This window comes from Ciconia boyciana, chromosome 1 (assembly GCF_034638445.1).
Source record: "Ciconia boyciana chromosome 1, ASM3463844v1, whole genome shotgun sequence".
NCBI classification, from domain to species: Eukaryota; Metazoa; Chordata; class Aves; order Ciconiiformes; family Ciconiidae; genus Ciconia; species Ciconia boyciana.
The window spans coordinates 68,511,625-68,529,687 of record NC_132934.1 but is presented as its reverse complement, the minus strand read 5'-3'; the positions used below and the strand labels follow the sequence as shown (position 1 = coordinate 68,529,687).

General features: G+C 37.5%; 1 protein-coding gene across 3 annotated transcripts in view; it reads left to right on the top strand.

Moving 5' to 3' along the window:
* KDM5A (lysine demethylase 5A) overlaps positions 1-18,063 on the top strand; it is a 53,626-nt gene that overhangs the window by 2,777 nt on the left and 32,786 nt on the right. For all 3 annotated transcript variants that reach the window (XM_072872966.1, XM_072872956.1, XM_072872976.1), the window contains exons 3-10: positions 1,009-1,131; positions 3,364-3,534; positions 4,025-4,159; positions 10,016-10,121; positions 10,672-10,760; positions 13,811-13,969; positions 16,387-16,506; positions 17,633-17,791. In XM_072872966.1, the coding sequence (XP_072729067.1) occupies positions 1,009-1,131; positions 3,364-3,534; positions 4,025-4,159; positions 10,016-10,121; positions 10,672-10,760; positions 13,811-13,969; positions 16,387-16,506; positions 17,633-17,791 (1,062 nt within the window). The remainder of the gene's footprint in view (positions 1-1,008; positions 1,132-3,363; positions 3,535-4,024; positions 4,160-10,015; positions 10,122-10,671; positions 10,761-13,810; positions 13,970-16,386; positions 16,507-17,632; positions 17,792-18,063) is intronic.

The window sequence follows — 18,063 nt, the reverse complement described above, 5'->3', positions numbered from 1 at the left end:
ATTTTGTGTTTGCACTGAAAGCAGTAGGTCTCCTTGCTTGAGATTTGCATCTTGGCAGGTTTCTGGATGGGGGAGGCTTTAGAAACCCATAGACCACATCAGTGTTTATACTTGGCAGTGGCAGAGTTCATATAAAATAACTCTCCATGCCTTTGAGAAAAGTCTGGTTTTAATTTTATTACCCAAAATAACCACAAGAGTTTTTCACATTCAACTGGAAATGTCTAAAACGAATGCCAAGTACCATGTTGTGTAGTAAGAGCAGCCAGTGTCTAGCCTTCAGAGCTCCACAGGCAATGAATTTCTTTTCTTAAAATATTTACTGCTGTTCTGAAGCCCCTGGTTACCTTATACTGTCTTGATAATGCCTTCTAAGCCTTAAAATGAACTGTTTTTTTTATTATAGTTGGTTAATTTTACAATTCAAAAATGCATGGGAGCTTTCTTGAAAGCAGCATGAGTCCCATTCTGTCCTGGTTTTTCCTTTTCTCTACATTTCTGAAAGCCTTGCTCTGTTATATACCAAAATGTCATGTATCATTTGGCTTGTAAATGGGTCTCCTTATGGAAAGTGATTTGAGTACTCCAAAAATACTCAAGGGAGGAGGCCCTTCTGCATGGTTAAGGCAGATATAAAAACTGTTTGTAACTCTCCCCCTCCCCCCCAATGTGTATTTTAATAATTGCTCTTGTGTTTCTGGAATGCCGATTTTTCATAAGTATGCATTTTGGTTCCAAACCAAGAAATTGTTAGGTAGGAGTTTGGTTTATAGGATCTTCAGTGCAGAGAGAAAAGCATATACAATTTTCCGTTTGTAAAGATCTTTCTTTTTATCAATATTTCTATTTCTAGGGGTTTTTTTACATGACTAAGAAATACCTCACTTGCCAAGTTGCACTTTGAAAATGTAAACACTATAAAAACTTGTCATGTTTTTTCTCAGGACTGTAAGGAATTGACATGCTTGTTTTGGGACATACGGGTTTGTCTTCCTTTATTGGTTGTAGGCAATGACAAGAGTGAAGCTGGACTTCTTGGATCAGTTAGCAAAATTTTGGGAACTCCAAGGATCTAATTTAAAAATCCCTGTGGTGGAGAGAAAAATACTGGATCTCTATGCTCTGAGTAAGGTGAGTAAGCAATTGTAGGCCTTGGTCAGACAGGGACCTCATTTTTCATTCAAGCTCAAGAAACCAAGCAACAGGGAGGGCTTGTTTTACAGCATTAATCTCATTAATACGGAGATTAAATGAGAGAGTGGAAAAAAAATATAGTGAAAGAGAATTTTTAAATTGAATGGTTATGGCAGACATGTCAAGCACAGTGATTTAATTGCCTTTGGTTGGATTCTATACAGCATGTATTCGTTACCTTGTATACAGTTTGAACATCCTGATGTCAGCTTGCCACTTGCTTTTTAGTTCTCCTTTTTTACATATTGTAGAGCTGCAGGAGTTTGAGGTGGTTTTTGAGAAGGCAGCGGTATACTTGCGTGCAGTTCAGCTCCTGACCTAGCAATTCTGTAATGAATTGTTGTTGTAATTGCTCCCTCCTCTCTCCCAGTAGAGGTTCTCCACATGACATAAACATGCATCTTTGAGAGTTTATATTGTCAACTTCTGGAATAATTATTTTAATTAAATTCCAAAACAGGCTAGGCTTAAGGCTGGCTAGAAATTTATACTACTATAGCTGTGTTTGGTGTGGTTGTTTTCAAAGTGCACACAAATAAAATCTCTGTTAGAATTTGCTTTTGCATTGGTAAAATATATGTACTGTTATAAACTTACCTGCTAAGGATGGATTTTTAATATAAATAGGTATATTACTTCTTGCAAGGTAAGGAATTAAGATATGGTAGAGGTGAGGAATTAAGATAAGGTAGTTCTAGTGCTTCTAGGTTAGAATATCAGTTTCCATTCCCCATAAAGATTTCTTTCTCTTAGGTAAATAAAAATGTAAAGATCTGAATAGTTTTTTATTTTTAAGAAAAGAAGTCATAGTCTTTTGACAGTCTGGAATTGCTGATAAAATGTAGAGAAAAGCTGATAAAATGTCTTTCAGTATTTTTTTTTTCTTTTCATGTCTGTGGTGCTTTGCTGGGATATGCAGAATATCATAGTGGCACTGGGAAATATCTGGGTCACTGTTATGAGCTGGAACATTTTAGTTGACCACAGATATGCAGGTCTAAGCTTATTTAGTTACTTAGTGGCTTCTCTAGCCATTGTTCATGTACAGATAATTTTAGAAATCAATTTTTCATGGACATTTTGAAGATAAGTTGAAATTTAGAAATAGTTTCATTTAAAATGGCTTTTCTAGTACTTAGCTGTAAATATGAAGAAAAATAATGATCAATATTGTTTTATCTGTCTAGCTGTCTCTGATTATAGGAGGAACTAGAATTAACTAATGTATGTCATTGTTACAATTAGACTTTTCAATTTACCTCAGCCTCAAAAGTAAACCATAAATTTAACTCCAATAACAAAATATTTTTGCATTGAGGTTTCTAACAGTCTGTGAAGCATTAAGCATGAAATTTGGTCCTCGTGTAAAGAAATGTAATGCAAAACTACATTGTTGTAGAAATACTATTAGTCTTACAATAATATAAATGAAATTACAATCCATTTGGGTTTTAAGCTACTTGGCAGTGAAACTGTAAAGGGAATGGAGGCAGTGGAAATGTGGCCACTGTTTCTGAGGAAGCAACTCATTGCTTGGAAGCAAATGGTCTGTCATTTTTCCTTCGATGTACATATTAGTTACATGTAAGCAGTGATAGTTCTGCGTATGAATTACTAACCTCAAACCAATTGAAGTGAGGTATAAAAACTAGACTGAGTTAATTGGAAGGTAAATTCAGTTTCTCCTCTTTTTACAGTAGTCTCTCTTCCATTCAGGGTTTTGTGAGGGTTTCTATAACACTCAAGTTGTGAGCTCCAACGCTTTCCCTTCTGCCTGGGGTCTATCTGAATGGGCTTCACTTTTGGCCAGACTTGTGTTTTGCATCAGAGTGCAAGTCTGGTGATAGTTAACTTTTGAGTTTGTTCTGATGGTGGGGTTTGTATTCTTTCTAACATGTCATAAATCTTAACTGTTGGACTCTTCCTGTCTAGGACAGTACTCAATTTACATTTACTAGGAAAATTATCATGTTAAATGTATTAAGTAATGAGGATAAGTAAGTGCTTAGTTATTAAAGTACTAGTCCTTCAGGAAACAAAAACTAAATTCAGGATTCTGTCACTTTTTAATAGAACCTTTTAACGTTTGGTTGGTTTAATCGATTCTTGGTTTATGCAAGGTGGTGAGAGCAGCTCAAAACGCTTAACTTTTTTATTTATGCGTTTCAGATTGTTGCCAGCAAAGGAGGCTTTGAAGTAGTCACTAAAGAGAAGAAATGGTCTAAAGTGGCAAGTCGGCTTGGCTACCTGCCAGGAAAAGGCACAGGGTCGTTACTCAAGTCTCATTATGAACGGATCTTATACCCCTATGAGCTCTTCCAGTCTGGGGTCAGCCTTATGGTGAGACACTTCTCTTTTGTGATATGATTAGGGGACTCAAACTGCACGTAGAATGCTACTTGTTATTGCATATGAAACTAGGACATAGGGTCTACGCTTTTAGAAGCTTTAGCTGTGTAAACAAACCTAGAGCCACCTTCATACTTACCTGTGACAGAATAGCGCTAGAAGTTGTAACTACCTTGTGTAGTTATTTTCTGATAGCCATTTCTTTATAGGACTGGGGCCAACCCTATTGGGAAGGAAAACAAGGCAAAAGATGATATGATTAATTGGAAAGATGTCTTTCTCTCTTGATAAGCTGGCAGTTGAGATTCAGTTTCCTTGTTTGAAGGGTGCATGGATTAATTGGCCTCTTGTCCAAATGGCATGTGTAATGCTGTGTGATTTCACTCATCCTGTTTCTTAGCAAACAGAACGATTCACAGACCATGGAATAATCAGCACTGCCTGATCACTCAGCCTGCTGTCCTGTGCTCTGATCCTCTAGGGCATCCAGAAGCCAAACTTGGACCTTAAGGAAAAAGTGGAGGCTGAGGACCTCAGCTCAGATGCCCAGGCTTCCCCAAAGCAAGCTTCAAGAATGAATGTTGTGCTGAAGAGAACCAGGCGTGTCAAATCCCAGGTACCCCTGTTAATTGGCTCTTACGGACAGAGAACGCTTATTCCTTCCACTAATGCAGCAGCGTTGGCAGTGCAACAGCCTTTGTCTGGCTGTGTGAGCCTGCTGAAAAGGACCACAGGAAACAGTGAAGGATGTCTCTCTGAGGCCTGATTTGCTTATGGTAGATGCTCTGTTTATCTAAAAACTTTCAAAAGCTGCTTTTTGCTAATTGGCAAGTGGCCTGTGTACCTTGGTAGTGAATATACCCGTGAAAACTAAACAGATAAAAAGCCATTTGTGAAATGATGTTGAAGATTCTGCTTGTGCAAAGTTCGAAAAGTTTTTAAAAACTTTTTAAAATATGCCATTTAGTTATATGAATGCAAATATGTGTTGGTAAGTCTTTATTAATTGTGGAAATTGCACTTGGGACTAATTATCTCAAGCTGGACAGACTGTTTTTGTGAAGAAATGAAACAGGTACGAGGGCAGATGCTCAGTAAATGGCTGCAACTGTATAGGGTTTCCAGTTTTTCTACTGAAAAGCAATTTATTTTCTTCTGGATTAGTGGTGGTGTAGGAACATCTGACATTCTACTCAGTTATATTAAATCCTGGGAGCACCCCCCAGTAAATCTCAATTCAAACTCAATTACCACCATTTTAAATGCTATACCATTAGAAATAATCTTGGAGGCTTGTCCTGATGGCTCCATTGCTTCTATTGCACTATTTAAAGCAGGCCTTCACCTTTTGACAAAGATTTCTATTGCAGGTGTCAACCTAAGGCTCTTCACAGCAGGTCTAGTGGCTCCCTGCTGGCCAGTCAGTGGAGCATGGGCGAAAGCTGGTTTTATATGCAAGAAACTTACTACTTGCTTGATGCCATGCTAGACTTATTTTAAGCACCACAAAGTTTTTTCATATGCTCTTAATTGCTTTTTTTCAAATCCATCTTTCTTGTCACTGAGATATTTGAGTATCCTTTATAAAATATCATCTTTTTCTCTGATGTTGTGATGGATTTAGAATAAATTGTCTTTTTTTTAGTCTGTTTTCTCAACTTACTGAAACTGACGATGTTATTTATCATAGTCATATAACAATGCATCACACAGGCAGTCCCAGGCTGTGATCTTACCAGGTCTCTCGAATCATGTGTTGTTAATGAGCTATCCAGAAAAACTGAGAACGCTGCAGGAACTGCAGCAGTCATTCGTTATGTGGAATTCTGCTTTGGATTTGAGCGAATCTTGTGGGGTAATGCCAGTATGACCTTTTTCTCATACACGGTATGAAAGTGTCACTATGTTATTAAGATCCTGTGGGATCTTTTCTTCTACTGATTTCAGTAGAATAGTGGTGGTACTTATTTCTCCTTGTTGGAAAAAATGATTCTGTGGTTATCCTGGCACAGTATAACTGCTTCATTTCATGTAAAGGGGCTGCATTTTGGGAATGAGAGATGATTTTACTTGGATCATCTGTGAAAAGTAAATATATATATATATATTTAAATACCTTTTATTAGCCCTGTAGCCATGCTATCTTCTAAGCATTACAGTTATTAAAGTGGCTGAAATGAGTTCTTTAATACAGGAGAAACTCAACCTACTTGCATAGCCAGGAGAAGTATTTTTTGGCTGTGTTGGAAGCTATGTATAACTCTCTTAAGTCAACTCTGGAACTGTATTTAGAAACAGAGATTTGTCCTCAGTAGCACAAAATGGCAGAAGTGTAAATATCTGGGAAATGCTGAGAAATTGTTCCAGATTTCAGTGCACGTCCTTATTGTAGACAGGACTCTGTTTATTGTTTAAAGTGCATACCTGGAATTGTACCAGAGATGGTCTAGATAGTCTTCAGAGAATAGGTAATGTGCAAGTAATCATAGAATCATTTAGGTTGGAAAAGACCTTTAAGATCATCAAGTCCAACTGTTAACCTAGCACTGCCAAGTCCACCACCAAACCACGTCCCTAAGCACCACATCTACATGTCTTTTAAATACTTCCAGGGATGGTGACTCAACCGCTTCCCTGGGCAGCCTGTTCCAGTGCTTGACAACCCTTTCGGTGAATAAATTGTTCCTAATATCCAATCTAAACTTCCCCTGGTGCATCATGAGGCCATTTCCTCTTGTCCTGTCACTTGTTACTTGGGAGAAGAGACTGACACCCACCTCGCTACAACCTCCTTCTGGTACTTGTAGAGAGCGATAAGGTCTCCCCTCAGCCTCCTTTTCTCCAGGCTAAACAACCCCAGTTCCTTCAAGCCGCTCCTCACAGGACTTGTTCTCTAGAACCTTCACCAGCTTCGTTGCCCTTCTCTGGACACGCTCCAGCACCTCAATGTCTCTCTTGTGGTGAGGGGCCCAAAACTGAACACAGTATTCGAGGTGCGGCCTCACCGGTGCTGAGTACAGGGGGACGATCACTTCCCTCATCCTGCTGGCCACGCTGTTTCTGATACAACAATGTAAAAACCTGTTAAATAAATGTCATTCTGCTCTAACTGAAACATTGAAATGATTTGTGTGTAGTGTGCTGAGTAGTCCAATGCCTGGGTAGTCAGCATGGATAGCTACACTGACCTCTGCATCTCAGTACATTTTTTCCAAGTGCTAAAAGTACTTTCCAAAAATGCTCTGCATCATCTTGTTGCAGATAACTTACCTAAGAATGGGTGATGAATAAGAAAGCATAAAGAAAGCATACATCAGAAATTACTGAAATAAACAAAGATTCTCAGCAGTAGAAGGGGGTGGCAGACTTTCGAAAAGTGAATTTTTAGAGAAAGTGAAAAATGAAAGAAAATAGGGAATGAGAATTCTCCTTTGTGAAAGATGGGTTGGGAGTCTTTGGATACTACAGTCAAATGTCAGTTGAATACATTGTCTCTGAATAGGAAGAGGATAATTTTGTGATGAGAGATTGTGCTCAAAAATAAACTTAATGCTTCATTCTCTTTCCCTTTTCTCTGAAGAAAGCTATCACAAATAAAAACTGGAGAAGGGCAACTGAATTACTAAAGGCTTGTAAAGAAAAGGACAGCAAAAAGTAGAAGGAATTCAGATTAGGAAAAGAGACTATCCTTAAGGAAAAGTTAAATTTAGGAGAATACTTCATTCTTAGAAGAGACTAATATATCTTCATAGATGATCTGTTAGGGTGTATTTTAACTGGCAAGGGAGTTGTCTAATGAGGTTACATCATGATGATTTCTGGTGGAGAAATGCAGTAGTGGAACAAAAAGATAATGAAGTGCTGTCTTTTCAAAGGATATTAATTTAAGGTCCAGAGAGTTTTCTGAAAAATTAAAACCAATTCTAACTAGTATATCTGCTTTCAGGTTTCTTTTACAAATTTGGTTGATTGCAGAATAATAGAATTAATAAAATAAGCTTCCATTTTTAAAATTTGAAATATTTCCTTCCATGGGAATAATTGTGTGAAATAAAAGAACTCTGGGAGATGCTGATAAATGCCCAAAACATGTAAATATTTTGATTCTTGGTTGTAACTATTCTGGTCTTGCGCATGGGGGGTGGAGGGGTGGGGATGCAAATGTTTCAACGTTGATGAGGGTACTGTGACAGAGAAGGATGGTATGTGAATCCAGTGTAACTGGATCATGTTATTAGGATTTGCCCATATACAAGAAAAGCCTTTGGGTGTATTTTCAGTTGAGAACGTAAAAGAAACAAAAATATGTCTGCATCCTTCAGGAAAAAGAGGAGCTGAGAATAGAATCGAAGTTTAATCAAGTTCATTTTGCTTATGCAAAAGTATGATGGAATTTTGTGTTGTTAGCAATGAGAAAATGGCAAGAAATGCAAAATTTCCGCTTCCATGCGTTCACAGTTTTGAGTTTGGTGTTTTTATACAGTCTTAAAGGACACCACAGAAAGGCTACTCATTGAGGCTTCTGAATGTTTTTGGTATTCACACCTTAAACTATCAATATCCTGGCAGTGTTCATAAGGTTATATAGAAATCTGATTTTTAAAAAACATTTCCACTTCAATATGCAACCTGTTCTTTTTGAAAACTGTATACCTTTTTCCACCTGAGCATGAATGGATTGCATCCACTTGGGTTTAGTGGAATCCAAGTAAATCTGGGTAATGGAGTTAGGAAAATATATTTAGGCAATGCATTTTTAAACAAAGCTATAAAACTGAAGAGGGTTTGCTGCATGTTAATGATTTACTTTTAGTAAATACGATAGTAACATTATTTTTCAGGTATAATTGAGAAAATTATCTTAGGTCACAATAGCAGGAGAGAGAAATTGTGGAGATTGTTCATAAATGTTGCTGAAATGATGGAAAATTGTATTGTTCTGAGAAATGTAATGTGGGTTGATTCTGTCAAGTTCTATTAGTTGAGAGAATGGATGAGCTGTTAATGAATTTCAAATGGGAACTGAGGGACTGTGAAGTCTCCAGGTGGTAGGCTTTCCCGTACAGCAAAAAAGTCAGTGTTTCCTTATGGCTTGTTAGCCAAAAAGTGAGGAATTTATGAGAAAAATTTGCCAGTTAGCGTGCAATTTCAGAGTGGGATTACAAAGTTGGTAACATATATCTAAAGTGAAAATAATTTAATAGCAACATAGAATTCATAAATGTGCAAAATTAGAATATCAGCAGTAATCAGTTTGGAAAGATGCCGGTTAGCATACTGCATGCACAGTTCAGTAGGAACAGGGACTCTAAATATCACTAAAAATTATTTAGAGTAAGAATGCCCAGGAAATGATATCTCTCTTAATGTGTTCCAGAAGCAAGAAAAACAACTGATTTAGATGGAATAAATGGAAATGATCTTCTTTCTTTTAGCTTTATTGCAAGTGCATTTGAACTTGGTTTTTTTGTTTATTGATTAAAAAGTGAATACATGTCACCCCAAGGGAGCTTATTTCATGCATGATATATGAGGCCAAAACTCTGTGGAAAATAACAGGTGAAGTATTATCAGTAAGTTACTTGAAGATAACCTTGTTGGAATTAGATTTGCTGAGATCTTTTAAGATGAGTGAATTTCAGGAGGAAGATTGCAAATGATGAGAATTTAGTGGCCTTCTAGATCAGCTTAGAAAAGGTTTTAAAAGTATAAGGAGGCAACATAAAGAAAAATACCAAGGTGATTACATTGCAGATAGAAACAGAATATGGAGGTTCTTTTTGTTGTTAGGTTAGTGGCAATGATGTGGGAAAATGAGGTAGGTCAGTAATGGGAAACAGGAAGAAGTTGAGTTGAACAGAACACTTCAGGAAACACACTGGCAGGGGCATGGGCATGGAGTAGTCACCTAATGGGTCTTTTCGTCTCTGATTTTGAGCTTGCAAGGGCAGCATGAGTAGCTGTGATCTCAGAGTTGTACTCCTAACAATTCATCACAAAAAAACCCAGGAGCAGCCACGCTTAAGGAAGTATGTTGGAACTCATTAGTGTCGTGAGTATATGTCTACTCAAGGAAGCAGATACAAAAATTCTGTTTAAACAGTGTATGTGTTAACATCCAAGCATTTGACTGAATCATGGTGATTTTGGAAAATACTGCTGTGGCATTCTTCTTATTTTTTGTGAAATGTCAAAGCTAGTTCTCTTATTTGCTGTATAGGTGACTTTCTGTAGTTTATCTGTAATACTAAATGGGAAATAATTTGGAAAGTTGGGACAAAAATGCTGTCTTTTATTCCATTTGCATTTGTTCATTGGATTTAGGAACAGAAAATCATGTCTTTTCATGCCTCTGTTTCCTTTCTTTTGATAAGCAGATGTTGCGTGAGAGTGGAATATAAACAAATTATGAAGAGACCTGGAGGGGAAATAGTGATGGTTTGTGCTGATGTGGTCTTGTTTTTATTTTTAGGTGGAGGCAGGAGAAATGAGTAGAAATACTGAGCTGAAGAAGCTGCAGATCTTTGGAGCTGGACCCAAGATGATGGGACTGGCATTGGGAGCAAAGGATAAAGAGGGTAATTAAATCTTGGGCTCATCGCTTTGTAAAGTAATGAGGCTGTTAAATCTTTCTGCGTGTCTCTAGAGACAACATTAAGAAGTAAGCAAATCATTATAACTGGAAAAAGAAAGCTAAATATTCTAGGGTTTCATTCGTGAGAGAGATTTACAGGGTGCTTCATGTAACTTGGCATAGTTTCAGCTCTATGTATTATATAGTAACAATAACAATTAAGCAGCTGTTGCATGAACTGAGTGACTGGAAAGGAAAACAGGATTTGACAATACTGAAACTGATTCTACCAGCTAAGTGCACGAACTATGAGTGTAATTCACTCTGTTTCGTGAGGCAATTGGGATCACCCGAGAGGATAAGCAAAATACGTTTTCCTTATCCCTGTTTATTTTAGATTGGCCAGGTATAAGAAGGCATTTGTGCCTTCTTTGGACTGTCAGGTAGTTTCTGATATGAAAGGCAGGGTACCAGGCTGGACATCTGTGTTGCTTTTGCAAGTTAAGTCTATCTTGATGTGATATTAATAACATTTAACTTTATTTTACTTCAAGATGAGGTGACACGAAGACGCAAAGGAACCAGATCAGAAGCATTTGGAATGCAGATGAGGCAACGCAAAGGAACTCTTTCTGTCAGCTTCGTAAGTTTGATTCCTTTGCTGTGATTTCTGGTAATAAGAAATTCATTGATTTACTAAGATTTTTTTTTTTTCCTAAAATACCCTCCCACCTCCCCCGCCCCCACATAGATGAATGGGTGGACACTGCAGCAGATGATACTGTTACGGGAAGAGTAAACAGTATTTTGAAAAATAATCTATGCTCTAGGTTTCTGTTTTAATCTTTTGGACAGGAAGAGTGTTGCAGCATGAAGGTACTTGCTGATCATGGCTTGCTTTGCCACACACTTCTTGGATGCCTTCAATAGCTCACTTTCTATTTGAGCTCCCCTTTGTAGAACAATTATAATACTACTTCTCTTTCTTAAAAGATATTTTGAGGTGCTCCAGTACTTCAGAAGTTTGGTTTTTAGCAATTCCAGCTTTCATGTCTTTCTGTTTTGAGTTAACCTAGTCGTTATACAAGTCCATGCAAGAGAAACCCCTAAGGGGAAAAATGAAATGTTTAGTGCTCTCATGTTTGGCCATGGAAAAGCAGAGTATAGCTTTTCTTAATGTCTTTCATAGCACATGACTTTTTACTTTTAAAGTGTCATAATTTAGCATGTGTACGCAACCATGAATGAAGATGCATGCTTTTAATGTCTTAATAATTAGACTCTTCACTAATAATTCAGCTGTTCATTTTTTTCTTAGCCTGAGAACACTTACAAGACCTTATTTTAAATTTCAACCATAGAAGGCCAAGGCAACTGAAAGTCTCTAGTAATCATATTTTTATATGTGGAAATGCCTCCTGGGGAAAAAAATGTGGGAGAAGTTGGATATTTAAAAAACAGATCATTGTGTCATTGCAGCTAAGTTAGAATTTGTGTGATTTGAATTTTTTAAAATTGTACTACTACTTCTGAGTATATGGTATTCCTAGGCGGTGTAAGTGTTGTGACCATTTTGCTTAAGTACACTTTAATTTTAAAATATTTTCTCTAGTCTCTGTTTCTTTGTAGAAAACTATATTTGTTTACTCTTTCCATTTACTCCTATTTATAAGAGAAAATGAAAATACTGTAGCAGCAGAACTGCTATTTTGGAACTGTATTGCTGTAACTGTAATCTTGTGAAATTCTGTGACTTAGTATCATTTGGTTCACCGCTTTTTTTGTACTTGGATGAGAGACCTTCAAGGAAAGCAGTCTTTGAAGTGCACAGGTGATACATTAGCCTTACATAACTTTTGTCTGAAAAATACTGTGCTGCAGTTTTGTTTATACTTTTGTCTCATTCATTTATCTTTTTGTGAAATGCTGTGAAATTTATTTTATCTATGTGAAATGCTAACTGTGAAATAAAATACACCTTTTTCTTTTTATCCCCTCTGCCCTGATAAATATAGTTATATATCATCAAAGTCTTACTGTGTTTTGTTACATGGCTAGCAGGCTTATTTGTGGTTATTGTGTAATCACAGATCTGCTTGTTGTGAATATGTATTTCAATGCAGTCTTTGTATTTGACAAATCATCACTTGGGCTGACGTAAAAAAGACTGCATACATTAATATGAATTTGGAGAGAAGAAGGTATTATCAGTGATAGGTAACTAGTGAGTATCACAGAATAGCATCCTCTTACGACTGCCATTTTAATTCATTTTTAGTTTTGGGAAGAGAACCTGGAAATTTCTGCTAAGGTACCCTCCCTCCCTTTTATATACTTGTGACTAGTTTGGTGTTTTAGACAGACATGGTATTCCATGAGGGTGAGTGCGTGGATTTTTTTAAAAAGGGGAAAATGATACGTCTCTTAATAGAACTGCATTATTTTTTAAGATTGTTCTTAAGAAACCTGAGAAATCTTCTGAAGAAGCGTATCGTTGCGTAGCTAGGAAGCTACACCTAGCTACTTAACTAGGCTGGTGTGACTAAGATGGGGTTGACATCAAGTATTTAACACAACTGTGTGAACCTAATCAGCTGAAAAGCACATGTTTTTGTGACATCTTGATGAAAATAACAGACCCCCAAAAAACAACCCCACCACTTCTGGTGTTATTTTGAGCTGCTTGAGGGAAATATGCATAGCCTGAGTTGCCCAGTGACTGATGGGAGTAGTAGCAGAATTTGGAGCAAGTGTTATTAATGAAGTTCATGTTGTTATTAAAAATTTATACATAAGATAACTTTTTAGCTGTGATAAAGTAATACACGGTTTCTTCATTTAGATTATGTTACAGATTTTCAGTACTATATTAAATGTTCTTATTAAATTACAAGTCCTCTGGACAATACAGGAAGCAACAGCAAAGAAAATTTGAAACCTGTTGATACCGTTTTCTCTTTGGTCCCTGAGAATATCTCCCAGTTGGTGGTGTTCTTGTTGAGATTATCTTGGACAGACACCTGCGAAAATTGTTTTCTATTGTGTTGGGATTAATACTTGTCTCTTATCGTTTGGAGTTTTTATCCTTTATTTTGGAGAAAATAAGAAAGAAGTTGGTACCTTTACATGCAGTTTTATTCCCTTCCCCTTGGATTTTTAGATTGAAATCTGCAGGTTTGTGGGTTTTGTTACCTATTCTTTTTCATTGCAAAGGTAATCACTGTACTGTTGCAAGTGATGGCATGTACGTTTCTGAAATAGTTTTTGGAGCTATTCCTCAGCCATGTGCTCTTTGTAGGGATTTAGTTTGAATTGTTTTCCATGAGAGAGGCCCAAAGAGAGGGAGAGCACGAAGTTCTAAAAACTGTAACCTACTCTTTTGCCTTAGAATAAGGTAAATGAGATGCTACTTTGAGTTATATAGAAAACATTTGTCCAACTGAACTGGATAGTTATTTTGCAGCACCCAAAGTCCCCCTGCCTCCCACATACTAGTACTTTGGGAAGTTGAACCATAATCGTTCATTACGAATTCTTCTCAAAAACCAGAGGAGACCACGTTGATGTTGATATATTGGACTTTAGGATTACATCCTTTGTTCCTTAGTTTAAGGAAGGCAGGTTCTGGATGAGGAAACTTTTTGTAATGTTGTCTTTTTTTTTCCTTTTATTTTCTTTTTTTTTTCTCCACAGGTTGATCTGTACGTTTGCTTATTCTGTGGCAGAGGAAATAATGAGGACAAACTGCTCCTGTGTGATGGATGTGATGACAGCTATCACACTTTTTGCTTGATTCCTCCTTTACCTGATGTACCCAAAGGTGACTGGAGGTGTCCAAAGTGTGTTGCTGAGGTACAGTTCAAGAACTACTCAAGCTTTGTATGTATATTTGTATTCCTGGAAAGATCAGAAGAAGAGCAGTTCAGCTTAATGCTGTTCCATGTGGGTAGAAGCTGTAGTTTTGTCTGGAATATTGTCAAGATGACCTGTGAATTTCCAGCTGTTCTTGGTTGATGAGCCATAAGGAGAGAGAAATGTTCCTTCTAGAGCTTGGGCATAACCTTTCTTTATTATACAGCTATGTGACAGCTATGTGACAGATAAAACTTTGGCCTTTGTATGCTAAGGGCTGAAACTCAATTTGATAAGCTGGTAGTGGGAAATTAGGGTGAGAAGTAGGGTTGTGATAGGTGTTTCAGCATAATGATTGAGACATTTTGTAACTATGAAGTAAAGTATGCAATTTAGGTATAACAGAGAGCTTTGATTATTGGGAAGTCATTATGGCATTGTTCAGAATAGCTTGTAGCAGAAAGTGAAAGAACTAATTCAAAAATTTGTAGCTATTTTAGATTTGGTTTAGACTAGAAAAGGAACTGTTGAGGCTCCGAAAGTGGAAGCTAGTTGAATTTCATTGTTCAAAAAAGAGCTACCAAGTTCCAAGAGATGACTGATCAACAGCCTAAAGGCAGCAAACATAATTTGATTGGCTTGGTATTTGTCTTAAGAAAACAAATTTTGCAAGCTCAGGAAATTGGTAGTTGTAGGGTTCTGAGGAAAAAAGCTTACTGTTTCTAAATCTGTAATTTTGGGACTGGCTTTAACTTTTTAGACCATTTTTTTTCCAAAAGGGGCAGTTGCGCACACACGCGTGTATATGCCCATTTCCCCCCACATTCCCCACACCCTTCCTGCTGTGGGCTTCTGCTGTTTTCTTTATGGTGGTGCCTGAATAGTTGTGCAGCCACATAATGAGGTGGATCAGCTCGCTGCTCTCTAACTCTTCACCAAGAGAGATTAGATTGTCAGATGAATTCAGGCAAATGCTGTTGTGAGAGGTGGAAATTTATAGTTACAGGCAAGGGAAAAGATGCAAGTAACCCTTTGGGCTGCCGCTCACAGAGTGGATTAAGCTGCTTGTTTATTGTTCCCTTAAGATAGAGCAATAAAGGAGTATTAACAAACTACAGCAATCCAATGTGGAGGTAATTTAGAGAATATGGTAGTAAATGTAGTGACTGCAGTGGTTTGAGAATGTGGAAACTCACAAGAAATTTCAGTACTACTGCTACTAGTAAAAACAGGGATATGTTGTTCCCAAGGAAAAAAATACACATGTAGGAACAAAATCAGGAAAGTTAAGGTGCCAAATAAGTTGTTACTAGCAAATGATACAGAAAGTACTTGAAAAATTCTGGAAATACATTGAAAGTAAGAGGAAAAAGGGAAAAAAACATAACTATGTTATGTAATGGAGAGTAAACAAATAACAGCAGAAAGATGTTTGAAATGCTCAGTAGTGCTTTTTGCCTCAGTTTTTACTTTAATTGTGCACAGATGCTTAATGCAATGTTAACAGCAGGGTGCTGGAACAGAAGCTAGGAAGAACAGGGTAAGGGTTCTTTACGTATATTCAGGTCAACATTGTTTGACAGTGTTTACAGATGTTGTAGTTCTCTGTTGCAGGCTCCATTTAAGAACTACTTTTATCAAAGTTGGGCATAGTCTAAGGATAGTTCCTCTTGAAGAAAAATAAACTACTGATCTCATTAATTCCTTTCCAGTCCTGTTTCTTTATGACTGAACAGCTGACTATCAGATAGTTCTATGTCATGTTTGGGTTCAAATATGTCTTGTATATATAAACATTGTGTCAGATACAAAGGGGCTGCAAAAAGGACACTGTAGAAATGGGTGGGGAGAGCAGCTGAAATGTGAACTAGTATTTTTTGCGCTTTTGGGATGAATGGGGATAGAACAGTGGAAGACTTGAAGGTTTTCTGTCAGACGGACCATGTCTGTTGTTAGCTGTGTTGCATTGTTTTAATTTCCTTCTTCCGCTTTCCTTCTGTGTACTTCCACAGCTCCAAATCAGTTGATGATTTGCTGACTTGATAAGACTGAAGCACTTGCAGGGTTTCTTCCTGTGCAGTTATTCTGCAGGTGCTTGAATCCAGTGTGTCTAAGAAATGTCTTACCTCTGTGCACTGTCTTACTCTGTGGCTGGCAGCAGTAGATGATGAAACTTAGTTTTGGACAGGAAAGCAGAAGTGTGTAGCATTGGGGTTTACCATGTTAGGTTAGCTTCTGTACAATTAATTCTGCTCTGTTTCTGTTGTGGTAGCACTTCCTCAGCTGAGAAGTGCGCTCAAAACTGATAGCTTATTGTGTTTGATAAGGACTCGGATGGACAGTAGGTTTTTTTGCTAAAAATGTAACTGTGTCATAATCTGCTGCAGGGATCAATATTTTTATGTTCCGTCTCCTAGGAATGCAACAAACCCCGTGAGGCCTTTGGATTTGAACAAGCAGTCAGGGAATATACTCTCCAGAGCTTTGGTGAAATGGCTGATAACTTCAAGTCTGATTATTTCAACATGCCCGTCCATGTGAGTTTCAACTTTTGTTGTGATTCCTTGCAGGGGAAAAAGAGAAGAGGTTTCAGCTGATCCTGAATTTTTGCTGAGGCATCTTAGCTTTGTTTAAAGAGGCACCATAAGCTTCAAACATGTAAACAAATGATTTAGCTTTCTGGCATCTGGTCTCATTTCAACTTCATTTCACCATTTTCCTGTGATGGATAGATAGCTTTATTGCTTGTTAGGGTATACCTTATTGACCGTACTGTAGTTAAGTTCTTGCCCTTTTTGATTAATTGAACCAAGTATCTTGTTGTTCTTTGGCAAAAGGGTCTTTCTCCTGCCTTTCCTATGGCTTTTGTCTTGGTTTAATTTGTTCAGAGGATAAATAATTGTTTTCCTCCCTGTTACAGTCTTTTCTTGTAGACAAGTCAACAGACTGAGTCTGTCTGATAATCAAGGTTTTTTTGTTTTGCATATCAGCAGCATTTTTAAAACTAGCATTTCTGCTTTGGCACACATCCACAATTCCTCTGTCCTGTAGACTGCATGCAGCACCAAGCTCCTTCTCCTCTTGCGTTTCTTTGGTAATTTATGGGCATTCTTGCTAAAGCTTCTACCTTTCAAGGACTCAAATTTATGATACAACTTTGGGACATGGAGCAAAGCAAGGAACAAAGCTTATTTTACAAATAAGCTTCATAAATAAATGCATATAAGTAGGAGTTGTAATGAGCTATATGATGAAGACTACACTCTTGAACGCAATTCTTTATCTGAATTTCCTTACTGTTACTCAGAAGTTCTGGTTGTTATCTTCTGAAATAGTTTGGACTTTGCATGCTGTTCCTTCTCTTTGCTGCTTAGCTTCTGCTGGCTGTGTCCTTATCCCCTTCTTTTTAACTGTACTTCTGGTAACCCCATCTTCTTTTTTGTTCATTCCATCCCTTATCATGTGGCATCCTATTTCTGTGACATTGCAGCTACTACTAAGTAATACAGACCAAACTGTATGATTTTGAAGAGATGGAGGGGAGAGGGGGAGTGGCCTTGGTGTTTGAAAATTCACGGGGGATTAGTAATGATTTACTGCTTGAATGATAACTTTTATGTTGGGTCTTATCTGCACATACGCTAACATCTTTTCCACTTTCAGATGGTTCCCACTGAGCTCGTAGAAAAAGAATTCTGGCGATTGGTGAGCAGCATAGAAGAAGATGTCATTGTGGAATATGGGGCTGATATCTCATCCAAGGACTTTGGAAGTGGCTTCCCAGTGAAGGATGGCCGACGAAAGCTGATGCCAGAGGAGGAGGTGAGGAACAGGATATGCAAACTGACCCCATTCTTTGCTCTGCATGAGATTTCACATTAAGAATTTAGGTCAGAAATCAGCATGGATTTTTTTAATGAAGAAATTGCTTAAGACTTTTGTGTGCACTTAACATTCCTTTTTGAGCAGGGCATTAATCTGATATTTTAGGTGCTTTTACAGATCTGGTTGCTAATAGCTAAGCTGTTTTTCATGATTTAAGTCACACCTGCTTTGTATCAGTTAATCTTAGCAGGCAAAGATGTGCAAGTTGT